Source organism: Trachypithecus francoisi, unplaced genomic scaffold (genome assembly GCF_009764315.1).
Source record: "Trachypithecus francoisi isolate TF-2019V2 unplaced genomic scaffold, Tfra_2.0 Lachesis_group11, whole genome shotgun sequence".
Classification (NCBI taxonomy): Eukaryota; Metazoa; Chordata; class Mammalia; order Primates; family Cercopithecidae; genus Trachypithecus; species Trachypithecus francoisi.
The window spans coordinates 38,334,368-38,347,029 of record NW_022681456.1 but is presented as its reverse complement, the minus strand read 5'-3'; the positions used below and the strand labels follow the sequence as shown (position 1 = coordinate 38,347,029).

Below are 12,662 nucleotides of genomic sequence, written 5' to 3'. Positions count from 1 at the left end.
TGGTTATATTGTAAGAATCTAGGGCCGGGCACGGTGGCTCAAGCCTGTAATCCCAGCACTTTGGGAGGCCGAGACGGGCGGATCACGAGGTCAGGAGATCGAGACCATCCTGGCTAACACGGTGAAACCCCGTCTCTACTAAAAATACAAAAACTAGCCGGGTGAGGTGGCGGGCGCCTGTAGTCCCAGCTACTCGGGAGGCTGAGGCAGGAGAATGGTGTAAACCCGGGAGGCGGAGCTTGCAGTGAGCTGAGATCCGGCCACTGCACTCCAGTTTGGGCGACAGAGCGAGACTCCGCCTCAAAAAAAAAAAAAAAAAAAAAAAAAAGAATCTAGGTAGAGATGATTGCTGCCATACTTACTCCAGGCAAATCATGACAAGTACTCTCCACTACCCCGCAGTGGAATCTCCCACTATTCATATAGTCACTTAACCTGAATTTTGCAGGGAAAACTTAAAACCACAACTGAATTACTCTAAGTACTGAAACTACAAATCTTAAAACAGAAAATCAATACCTTTGTAAAATACAGAAGCCTTGTAAAATATAAATAGTACTAACTGTATACTGAAAATCAACACCTTTGTAAAATACAGAAGCCTTGTAAAATACAAAGCTGCTAACCATGCACTGTTGAGTAAAATTATTTAAGTTACTGTTGTCTTGAATTAAAGTAAGTGATCAAAACAATCTTGATTTCGGAAAATGATTAATGTTGCTTATCTGTTTCTCTCTGTAAAATTAGAACTTTGTCACCAACTTTTATATTTTTAGATAAAAATGCAACCTAATGCCTGCCAGTTTCTACTTTTAGAATAGCTTTTATTTCCATATAACAGAATTTTTCCATCATTATATCCGTATGATTAAGTCAACACATGAATAAGATCTATGAATCATCTAGACAGGGATAAAAAATAAGAGTTTGCATAATGGCCTTGATTGCTAGATCAAGTTATTCTAATTACAAAGAATCTTGTGGTTGTTACATTGAAACTGATTCTCAATACAGATCACAGGAAAATGTGGCTACCACTATAAAAATGACTTATTTCATAAACAGACACTTCCTGAGGCCTTATTTTGGATTTCTTCAATATCTGCGTTATTTCCATAGGATAATTATACTCAATTTAATAGAAGTACTTAAGATCAATGGTGGTGTAAATACTTCAACGAGTTCAAACCACTCCCCAAAATTCCTCCCTTTTGTTGTTTTATTATAACTGATAGCTTATTATGAAAAATGTCACCAGGTTACTTTTTAGACATATCAATGTGAGTTACAAGATGAGTGAACTACACTTAATATTTTAAAATTAATCAGTTGCTGGCCAGGCACAGTGGCTCACACCTGTAACACCAGCACTTTGGGAGGCCGAAGTGAGCAGATCACTTGAGGTCAGAAGTTTGAGACCTGCCTGGCCAACATGGCGAAATCCTCTCTCTACAAAAATACAAAAATTATCTGGGCTTGGTGGTGCACAACTGTAGTCCCAGCTACTCAGGAGGCTGAGGCATAAGAATTGCTTGAACCTGAGAGGTGGAGATTGCAGTGAGCCGAGATCATGCTACTGCACTCCAGTATAAGTACTTGTTTTAAAAATTTTGGTAGATAATAGACTAATTGTTCTCCAGATTACCTCACCCTTGGTAGTGTGTACTTGGTTTTCTGTATCCTCACTATACTTGATACTATTGATCATTTCAGTAATTACAAAGTAGAAAAAAAGACTCCCAACTAAATAAAAAAATCAATTGCCAATATGCAAATTTACATTATCTTTTTTCTACAAACAAACACACTGAACATTGGGCGAGGTGGTGCACGCCTGTATGGGAGGCTAAAACAGGAGGATCGCTTGAGCCCAGGAGTTCCAGATCAGTTTCAATGACAGAGGAAAAACTCATCTCTTAAACAAAAAAACCCCCACAAAACTAGAGGAATTCTGAAAGTTGAATGTTAAAAAAGGACTGACCATCATTTTAAAGGTTAACCATTCTTTTTTTTTTTTTTTTGAGACGGAGTCTCGCTCTGTCGCCCAGGCTGGAGTGCAGTGGCCGGATCTCAGCTCACTGCAAGCTCCACCTCCCGGGTTCACGCCATTCTCCTGCCTCAGCCTCCCGAGTAGCTGGGACTACAGGCGCCCGCCACCTCGCCCGGCTAGTCTTTTGTATTTTTAGTAGAGACGGGGTTTCACCGTGTTAGCCAGTATGGTCTCGATCTCCTGACCTCGTGATCCACCCGTCTCGGCCTCCCAAAGTGCTGGGATTACAGGCTTGAGCCACCGCGCCCGGCCAAAGGTTAACCATTCTAAATCAAGCTTTTAGTCTATGTAACTATAATATCTTGAGCACGATTTAATGCATAGTATAATGCTGATTAATAAACCAAATTATAATGTTAAATATACCTTTATTCAATTATCTGTATGCCTTTTACAATCATGTTCACATGTTTGTTATATTCAAAATAGTCTCTAAGGATAAGGGGTGGGCAATTATTATTCCCACTTGGTAAACAGAAGAACAGGTATACAGGATGTGAAAGCGAATTGTTTACAAAATCATACTGGTGAGTAGGGTCCTAGGAGTTGAATAAAAACTTTCTAACTATGGGCTTAACTTTTTCCATTGTTTTGCCTTTAAACACACCAGTTATTTTAAAACAATTTAAATAAATTTGGCAAACTTTAGGTAAAGCTTGAGTTTCCTTTTTTTTTGAGACCAAGTCTCGCTCTGTCGCCCGGGCTGGAATGCAGTGGCCGGATCTCAGCTCTCTGCAAGCTCCGCCTCCCAGGTTTACGCCATTCTCCTGCCTCAGCCTCCCGTGTAGCTAGGACTACAGGCGCCCGCCACCTCGCCCAGCTAGTTTTTTGTATTTTTTAGTAGAGATGGGGTTTCACCGTGTTAGCCAGGATGGTCTCGATCTCCTGACCCGCCCATCTCGGCCTACCAAAGTGCTGGGATTACAGGCTTGAGCCACCGCGCCCGGCCTTGAAGTTTTTTTTGTTGTTGTTGAGTTTCTTACAGTAGGCCATTTTCTATCTCATCTGATTTCTTCAGAACAGTATTTAGGTAAAGCTTGAGTTTCTTACAGTAGGCCATTTTCTATCTCATCTGATTTCTTCAGAACAGAGTATTTAGGTAAAGTTTCAGTTTCTTACAGTAGGCCATTTTCTATCTCATCTGATTTCTTCAGAACAGAATATAGATATACTCTTTTTTTTTCTTTTTAAGAGACAGGGTCTAGCTCCATCCCACGCTGGAGTGCAGTAAGCCATGTGATAATGGCTTACTTCAGCCTCGAACTTCTGGGCTCAAGTGATTGGCCCCCCTTAGCTTCTAGAGTAGCTGGAACTACTAGTGTGCATCACCATGCCCAGCTAATTAAAACATTTTGTTTTTTGTAGAGACAGGGTCTTGCTCTGTTGCCCAAGCTGGTCTTAAACTCCTGGCCTCAAGCCATCCTCCTGCCTTGACCCCCCAAAATGCTGGGATTACAGGTGTTAGTTACCATGCCCAGCCTCAGATGTACTCGAGTGGTAAGACTAACCCTCTAAGTCACTGTAGTGGTACTATGGGGGTTTACGTTTTCTTTTTTTTTCCTTGAACCACATGATTGGAAAACAATTATACTTTTAACATAACCACTGTAGGCAAAATTCAGCTCTTTAGTAACATGCCTGGGATGAACACTGAAATAGTAGTGATGAGAGAAAAACAAGAACCTAGGGCAGTTTACAGTCTCTCTATCTATGAGCCAATGAAAGGCCTGTTACAAATACTAGCCATAATCTATCAATTCTACTGAAATTCTGTTCCATCCAAATTCTTAACTTAGTCAAACTATAAAATATACTCTTCCACATAAATACAAGGAAAATACTAGTTAGCTGCCATGATTTGTCATATGAATGACCCAACTTGAAGCTATAATGTTATACTGTTTTATCCTTTAATGTAAATCTTCCCAAAATAAAAGTTTTGTTTAATGTACATTTGTGCTGCAAAATCACATTTATAGTCAAGATTTCAAAACACTCACCCTAGCGCCTGGAAAGAAGGAATCGAAAGTGCCCAGTGCATTGATAAGAACAGCAGTCTGGAGGCAGACTCCCCAATGTAGTGCACATTCAGGTACTCAGGCATAGGAGAAGGCATGGTGAGCTAGTATGAACAGGGATTTAGGTAAATTATCTTATGACTGAAAAGTTCTAAATTATCATTTCTTTGAAAAAGTTGAATGTAAACATAACACATCAAATGAGAGCTAATATATTCACGAAAAAAGCTAATCTTAAATAATCCAAGTCACTAGAATTTACAGCTAACAGGGCTTAGAATAAATAAGTAGCCCATAGTTTCTGACAAGCCAATATTCAGACAAGCAGAATCTCAATAAATATCAACTATGATACTATCTGGTTACGTTACTTCCTGTCTTGGTCTAACAATGTGTTTCTTTTCCTTCTTTCTCTCTATTAATGATAGCATACAACAAATTCAGTTTAAGGAAAAATCCTGTCCGCTAAATGTTTCTTTCATTTAGGGTAAGGGGTTAACAAATTAAAATGCTTACAAGACCAGGAGAGTAAGGAGTGCAACAGGCTTGCTTGTACCAACTGGGAAGAGCATATTTATTCCCGGATAAAGGGTACAGCTGTGAATTGAATTCAGTGCAGTGAAAACATATGGAATTGTGGGCTCAGCACTGCCAGCTCTTTCAGTTTTTCAAAGAGCACATTCTGTGTGAAACCTCCCTATTAAAAAAACTGGCAGGCCGGGCATGGTGGCTCGTGCCTGTAATCCCAGCACTTTGGGAGGCGGAGGCGGGTGGATCACGATGTCGAGAGATCGAGATCATCCTGGCCAACATGTTGAAACCTCATCTTTACTAAGATACCAAAAAAAAATTTAGCCATGTGTGGTGAGTAGTCCCAGCTACCCGGGAGGCTGAGGCAGGGGAATCACTTGAACCAGGGAGGTAGAGGTTGCAGTGAGCCGAGATCATGCCACTGCACTCCAGCCTGGGTGACAGAGTGAGACTCCATCTCAAAACAAACAAACAAACAAACAAACAGAAACCCCAAAAAACCCAAACTGGCACTAAATTAAAAAATATATATTTTAAAAATTACAGGTATGCCTGTGGACATACTACTAGCAAGTGGTCAGTTTATGTTGCTGATCCAGTTCTTTAAAATGTCTGACCACTGTTGAAAATTTTTCTACTTTGTAATTACTGTAATGATCAATAGTATCAAGTATAGTGAGGATACAGAAAACTGGGTACACACTACCGAGCGTGGGGTAATATCTACCAAAATTGTTAAAGTACATGCAGTACCACTTCTAAATCTGTTCCAGCAAAATACTTGCATACATGCACAAAAAAGCATGTGTAAGGATGTCCATTGCAGCTCTACATCTAACAATGAAATTAAATGCTGGCAACAACCCACATTTCTATCTCTAGAGAAAAGAGTAATCCATGTTATAGAACATATGTGGGCATTAAAATTGGAAAGATAAACTGAGATGTAATGGCATACAAAAAATCTCACAGACATCCAAGCAGAAAAACCTGTAAAACAGTATGTATTAAATAGATGACCCAATTTATGTTAAAGAGCACATATTTATGTATACCTAAAAAGTACAGAAGGAAACACGTCACATAGTTAACAGTGGCTACCTCTGGGCGGGGTAGGTAGATGTGCCCACATTCATTTTTCTAGGGAATGACTATTATAGCTTTCATCAGATTCTCAAAGGTATCTCTTTTTTTTTTTTTTTTTTGAGATGGAGTCTCGCTCTGTCACCCAGGCTGGAGTGCAGTGGTGTGATCTCAGCTGTCTGCCAGGGTTCAAGTGAATGTCTTTTCTCAGCCTCCTCAGTAGCTGGGACTACTGGCGTGTGCCACCAACCCAGCTAATTTTTTTGTATTTTTACTAGAGACGGGGTTTTACCATGTTGGCCAGGCTGGTCTCAGACTCCTGACCTCAGGTGATCAGCCTGCCTCGGCCTCCTGAAGTGCTGGGATTGCAGGCGTGAGCCACCCCACCTGGCCCCTCAAAGGTATCTTCTATCTAAAATTTAGGCTTGAGGTTTGAAACAAAGAAAAGTTAGATAAAAATGTAAAAAAAAACCCTGCCTTTGTTCATTATTAGCCAAGAATGGTTTACCTATTTTGGTACCAAGTAATAAAAGGACAATTAACAGTTGAAATTCTGCAAGTGAGAAGAAAATTTTTTACATATTTAGGAATGTTTGAGAAAGGTTTATCACAGCAGTAAGTTAAAATACAATTATTTAAGACAATTCTTGGCTGGGCGCAGTGGCTCGTGCCTGTAATTCCAGCACTTTGGGAGGCCAAGGTGAGAAGATTGCTTGAAGCCAGTAGTTCAAGACCAGCCTGGGCAACATAACAAGACCCATATCTACAAAAAAAAAAAAAAAAAAAGAAATTAAAAATTTAGCCAGGTGTGATGGCTCACACCTGTATCCCAGCAGCTCGGGAGGCTGAGGTGGAAAAGCTGCTTAAACCTAGGAATTTTGAGACCAACCTGGGAAACACAGTGAGACCTCATCTCCAAAAATAAAAAAACTGGCCCGGCGCGGTGGCTCAAGCCTGTAATCCCAGCACTTTGGGAGGCTGAGACGGGCGGATCACGAGGTCAGGAGATCGAGACCATCCTGGCTAACCAGTGAAACCCCGTCTCTACTAAAAAATACAAAAAACTGGCCGGGCGCGGTGGCTCAAGCCTGTAATCCCAGCACTTTGGGAGGCCGAGACGGGCGGATCACGAGGTCAGGAGATCGAGACCATCCTGGCTAACATGGTGAAACCCCGTCTCTACTAAAAATACAAAAAACTAGCCGGGCGACGTGGCGGGCGCCTGTAGTCCCAGCTACTCGGGAGGCTGAGGCAGGAGAATGGCGTGAACCCGGGAGGCAGAGCTTGCAGTGAGCCGAGATCCGGCCACTGCACTCCAGCCTGGGCGGCAGAGCGAGACTCCGTCTCAAAAAAAAAAAAAAAAAAAACAAAACAAAAAACTAGCCGGGCGAGGTGGCGGGCGCCTGTAGTCCCAGCTACTTGGGAGGCTGAGGCAGGAGAATGGCGTGAACCCGGGAGGCGGAGCTTGCAGAGAGCTGAGATCCGGCCACTGTACCCCAGCCTGGGCGACAGAGCGAGACTCCGTCTCAAAAAAAATAAATAAATAAAAAATAAAAAATAAAAAATAAAAAAATAAAAATAAAAAAATTAGCTGGGCATGGTGGTGTGCACCTATAATCCCAGTTACTTAGCAGACTGAAGCAGAAGGATCCCTTGAGCCCAGGAGGTAGCGGCTGCAGTGAGCCAGGATTGTGCCACTGAACTCCAGCCTGGTTAACAGAGCAAGACCACATCTTAAAAAACACAATATATCATATCTTTTCAGAATTACCCAAGGCGAGTAAAAAGAAAGTCTGAAAAACTAAGGGAATTACCAAAAATTACTAGTTTTGGGGGAAGGGGCAACTAAGATGCAAAACAACAACAAAAAAGTCCTTTGTAGGGCTGGGCATGGTGGCTCAGGCCTGTAATCCCAGCACTTTGGGAGACCAGGGCAGGCAGATCACTTGAGGTCAGGAGTTCAAGACCAGCCTGCCAACAAGGTAAAACCAGATCTCTACTAAAAACACAAGAAATTAGCCGGGCATGGCGGTGTGCGCCTGTAATCCCAGCTGCTCGGGAGGCTGAAGTGCCGAGAATAGCTGGAACCCAGGGGGTGGAGGTTGCACTGAGCCAAGATTATGCCACTGCACTCCAGCCTGGGAGACAGAGCAAGACTCTGTCTCAAAAAACAAAACAAAACAAAACAAAAATCCTTTGCAAAATAGTTTAAAATTGCACTTAAATATTAATACTTGTAATGTGTAAACACTGGATATAATGGTTTTGCTTTACACAACAGTGGTGGTAACTCTGAAAACTTTCTGCTGCTTTAATCACAAAATGGAAATAGTTTACAACACACACTAAAGGGACTCATTATTTAAAATATTACTACACACACCATGTTGAGTTAACTTATAGAGAGAAAATGTTTCATAATCTATCTGTTTTACATGCTCAATAAAACTCTAGTATTCTGAATCAGAAAGCTAGCGCTGGCTAAAGAAACAATAGTCCATTTAACAAGTCTTTGAGACTGAAAAGACAAAGTTTTATTCCTATATATAGAGAGAGAGTCAGCTTCCCCAAAATGCCTGTAGATCTTTAGGTTTATAAATTGAATTATACACATTTTTCAAATTAGAAAAGTTCAATATATTGAGCTGAATTTTTAAAGAGCATTGACAAGAACTAAACCTGACCAATCTACTTTACAAGTTATTAGATGCCTCTACATATCTTTCTAGCAGTTTCTGTACTGAAATCTTGTAACAGCCTGCATGATATAGCTTTTTTTTTTTTGGAGATGGAGTCTCACTCTGTCACCCAGGCTGGAGTGCAGTGGTGCTATCTTGGCTCACTGAAACCTCCGCCTCCCGGGTTCAAGCGATTCTCCTGCCTGAGCCTCCTGAGTAGCTGGGAATACAGGTGCCCGCCACCAGGCCCAGCCAATTTTTTTTTTGTATTTTTAGTAGAGACGGGGTTTCACCATGTTGGTCAGGTCTTGAACTCCTGACCTGTGATCCACCCGCCTCAGCCTCCCAAAGTGCTGGGATTACAGGTGTGAGCCACGGCGCCCGGCTGACATAGCTTTTGAAAAATCACTGCATGGCCGGGTGTGATGGTTTAAGCTTATAATCCCAGCACTTTGGGAGGCCGAGGTGGGCGGATCATTGGAGCTCGTGAGTAACATAGAGCCCAGCATGGGCAACATGATGAAACCTCATCTGTATTAAAAAAAAAAAAAAACAAAGATCAGCTGGGAGTGGTGGTGCATGCCTGTAGTCCCAGTTACTCTGGAGGCTGAGGTGGGAGGATGGCTTGAGTCTGGGAGGCAGAGGCTGCAGTGAGTCAAGATCACGCCACTGCACTCCAGCCCAGGCTACAGAGCTGGTCTCAAAAAAAAAAAAAAAAAAAAAAAATCTTTGGAGGCTGAGCACAAGCACAGTGGCTCAGGCCTATAATCCCAGCACTTTGGGAAGCTGAGGTGGGAAGATCATTGCTTATGGCCAGGAGTTTGAGACAGCCTGGGCAACACAGTGAAACCCCATCTCCACACAACTATAAAAAAATCATTTGAGTCAGGAGATCTGGAGTCTGCTCCTGACTTTTCGTTAATCACTTCGCCTAATTACCAGTATGACCCTAGATTACATATTTATTCAGTAACTATTTACTTAGAGTTCACTGGGAAGCAGTAAGTGCTACTGTCTCAGTGGAAGAATAAAATAAAAACTGAATGAGCTATAGAAAGGGCTAAGAAAGCTAATGGCATGTGTGAGAAATGATGGGCAGCTGGGTCAGAACGTGGAGGGCCCTAAAAGGTCAAGTTATAGAGACTAGACTTAATTTCATAACATGGGCAATGGGAAGCTACTGAAGGATGGTAAGTAGCGGAGTGACATAATTTGATTTTTAACAAATGTTAACGCTGGTACCAGCACACAGGACAAGATGGAAAAGAAAGACTGGAAGCAAATATATTAGGGTAACAAATCAAGAAAGGAATTTTAAAAGGCCTAAAATATGGTGAAGGAAATGAAAAGGGAGAAAATTCAAGCAACAGAATGGTTAAAATTCAGTTATGGAATAAGAGGAGTGAGGCTTAGGGAGAATAGCTTCCTCTAAAGTTGCAAACATGGATGACCAGAAAGACTGATTCTAATATGAAGATAATAAAATTTTAGAAATAAGTATATGCAATTTCCAAAACCACCTCACTTCTGTTGTATATATACAATTTCTAAAATGGGAATATGATTTACCATGATTATTCTTCTAAGGAGATTTTAAGAATCAAGTGAAACAAAGTACATGAAATCATACCAAAAATTATGAAGCTTAATAAAAATCTTTTTCTTTCTTTCTTTTTTTTTTTGAAGATGGAGTCTCGTTCTGTCACTTAGGCTGGAATGCAGCGATGCAATCTTGGCTCACTGCAACCTCCGCCTCCCGGGTTCAAGCAATTCTTCTGCCTCAGCCTCCTGAGTAGCTGGGGTTATAAGCATGCGCCACTACGCCTGGCTAATTTTTGTATTTTTAGTAAATACGGGGTTTCGTCATGTTGGCCAGGCTGGTCTCGAACTCCTGACCTCAGGTGATCTGCCCGCGTAGGCCTCCCGAAGTGCTAGGATTACAAGCATGAGCCACCATGCCTGGCCAATAAAAATCTTAAATATTACTATTGCCCTTGATTTTTCAAAATCAAACTTCAAGTTTCATTATTAGACTATTTCTCCTTACTACTAAGATTGCTTTGAACAAGACACTAAAAATCTCTACATCTCTTTCTTCATCCATCAAATGAGAATAAAAATTCTAACCCTGCCAGGTATGGTGGGTCATGCTTGTAATCCCAGCACTTTGGGAGGCTGAGGTGAGAGGATCGCCTGCGGCCAGGAATATGAGACAAGCCTGGGCAATAAAGTGAGATCCCATCTCTACAAAAAAAATTTTTTTAATTAGCTGGGTGTGGTAGCACATGCCTGTGGTCTCAGCAACATGAAAGGCTGAAGCAGGAGGATCCCTTGAGCCCAGGAGGTCAAGGCTGCAGTGAGCTGTGATTATGCCACTGCACTCCAGCCTGGGTGAGAGTGAGACCCTATCTCAAAAAGAAAGAAAAAAAAATTAAAAATTCTAACCTCAACATATGTGGTGAGGCCCAAAGGAAAGAGTGTACGTGAAAATATGCTGCAAACTACAGTGTACATAGAAATGCAACAGAGGAACAAAATGCTACTCAGCTCAGCAAGTAAGAGAGGATTGAGTTGTTTGATTACAGATGTAGGGTCTTGAAACCCATGACCAGAAAACTTCAATGTGAGAACCATGAAATTACCAGACTCTAGGAGCTAAGCAGGGAAATCACTGAAAAGTAAAACATTTGACTTCACAAGGCTGTAAGTAAGACTCCGAGAAAGGTGAAGTGGTCCTTTTCAGGAGAGTAAGAAAATTTATAGTGCTGACTGTGAGGATACTTAGGAAGACAAAGATGGAACGACAAAAGCCAATCCTAGGAAGAAAAAAAAGTTGTAATTTGCCAAATTCTTCTCTCCAAAATATTTCAAGGAATCAAAAACTTTGAGGACCAACATCAACAATAAACAGGTAAACTACCCCTACTTTCTAAAGAGCACTCTGTCCTCTTCCCTCATAGTGGGTCCTGTTCCTACATCTGTCTCATTTCTTCCTTCCTCCCATTTAAATCCAACGCAGAACATAAACCTAAGAAAACAAAAGAATGTCTTTTATCTAGAATAAGAAAGAACAATGGGAAAAAATCAACTTTTGCCTTGCTCCACCCTTGTCCATAAATCTTACCATAATTTTTTAGAATATTATTCCAATTACTTTTTCTTATAGCACTCATAAAAAATTTTCCTGTAGAGTGTAGAAAAAAAATTTCTAATTTTTTCCATGTAAATTATCTTTGGTAAAATTTTACATAAAAATAGACTTCACTGATATATTTTATTGACTACATCAAATTACACTATTTTAAGCCAAAGAGTTTCTCTGCAGCTATTTCTACCAAGTCAAAGTTTTAAATACAAATATTACTTTGCACTCATAATTTCTACTGATATACATATTTATTTGATAGCTGTACATATTCTCCTTAAAAAATCCATGGAATTTTATAATCTATAGTAAAATGAGCAGTCACCCTCAGGTATTCCAGGACTGCTATATGTTGCTAAGTGAAATCTATATGCAGTCAATCCCTTTGCATACATCTTGCTAACAGTATCCACAGCTGAGTGGTTAAAATGGAGGAGTCAAAACAACAGGATTTTTTTTTTTTTTTTTTTTTTTGAGACGGAGTCTCGCTCTGTCACCCAGGCTGGAGTGCTGTGGCCGGATCTCAGCTCACGGCAAGCTCCGCCTCCCGGGTTCACGCCATTCTTCTGCCTCAGCCTCCCGGGTAGCTGGGACTACAGGCGCCCGCCACCTCGCCCGGCTAGTTTTTTGTATTTTTTAGTAGAGACGGGGTTTCACCGTGTTAGCCAGGATGGTCTCGATCTCCTGACCTCGTGATCCGCCCGTCTCAGCCTCCCAAAGTGCTGGGATTACAGGCTTGAGCCACCACGCCCGGCAACAACAGGATCTTAATGTAGGGTCTCCACAGTGAGCATGGCTATAACTCTGTCCAAGCATTATTTGAATGAAAAATCAAAAAAAGGGTAGAAAGTGATTTTCTAGTCTTCTCCATGTATTATATCTAGTATTCTGCATGTATTGTTTCTGTCATAAAAAATTAGGTTGGTGAAAAAGTAATTGCAGCCTTAAAAGTAATGGCAAAACCCACAATTATTTACGGGAACAAAATAAATTATAAATGTACCTTCTCCAAAATGGCTAAAAAGTATAACTTAACAACTAAAAGTTAAAATATATTAAATGTGTATCTTTTTAAATTTTAATTTATTATGTAATTTTAATTTATAATACAGATGAGGTCTTGGCATGTTGCCCAGGCTGGTCTCCAACTCCTGGGC

The 12,662-nt window shown here is 40.9% G+C and overlaps 1 protein-coding gene and 1 long non-coding RNA gene across 6 annotated transcripts in view; one reads left to right on the top strand and one right to left on the bottom strand.

Annotated features, from left to right (window-relative positions):
* NR2C1 (nuclear receptor subfamily 2 group C member 1) overlaps positions 1 to 12,662 on the bottom strand; it is a 56,866-nt gene that overhangs the window by 17,928 nt on the left and 26,276 nt on the right. For all 5 annotated transcript variants that reach the window (XM_033221029.1, XM_033221026.1, XM_033221030.1 and 2 more), the window contains one exon: positions 4,051 to 4,172. In XM_033221029.1, coding sequence (XP_033076920.1) covers positions 4,051 to 4,172 — 122 coding nt within the window. The remainder of the gene's footprint in view (positions 1 to 4,050; positions 4,173 to 12,662) is intronic.
* Positions 1 to 12,662, top strand: part of LOC117089606 — a 54,256-nt gene that overhangs the window by 35,424 nt on the left and 6,170 nt on the right. The window contains exon 2 of the long non-coding RNA XR_004439670.1: positions 11,233 to 11,271. This is a non-coding gene — a long non-coding RNA (uncharacterized LOC117089606). The remainder of the gene's footprint in view (positions 1 to 11,232; positions 11,272 to 12,662) is intronic.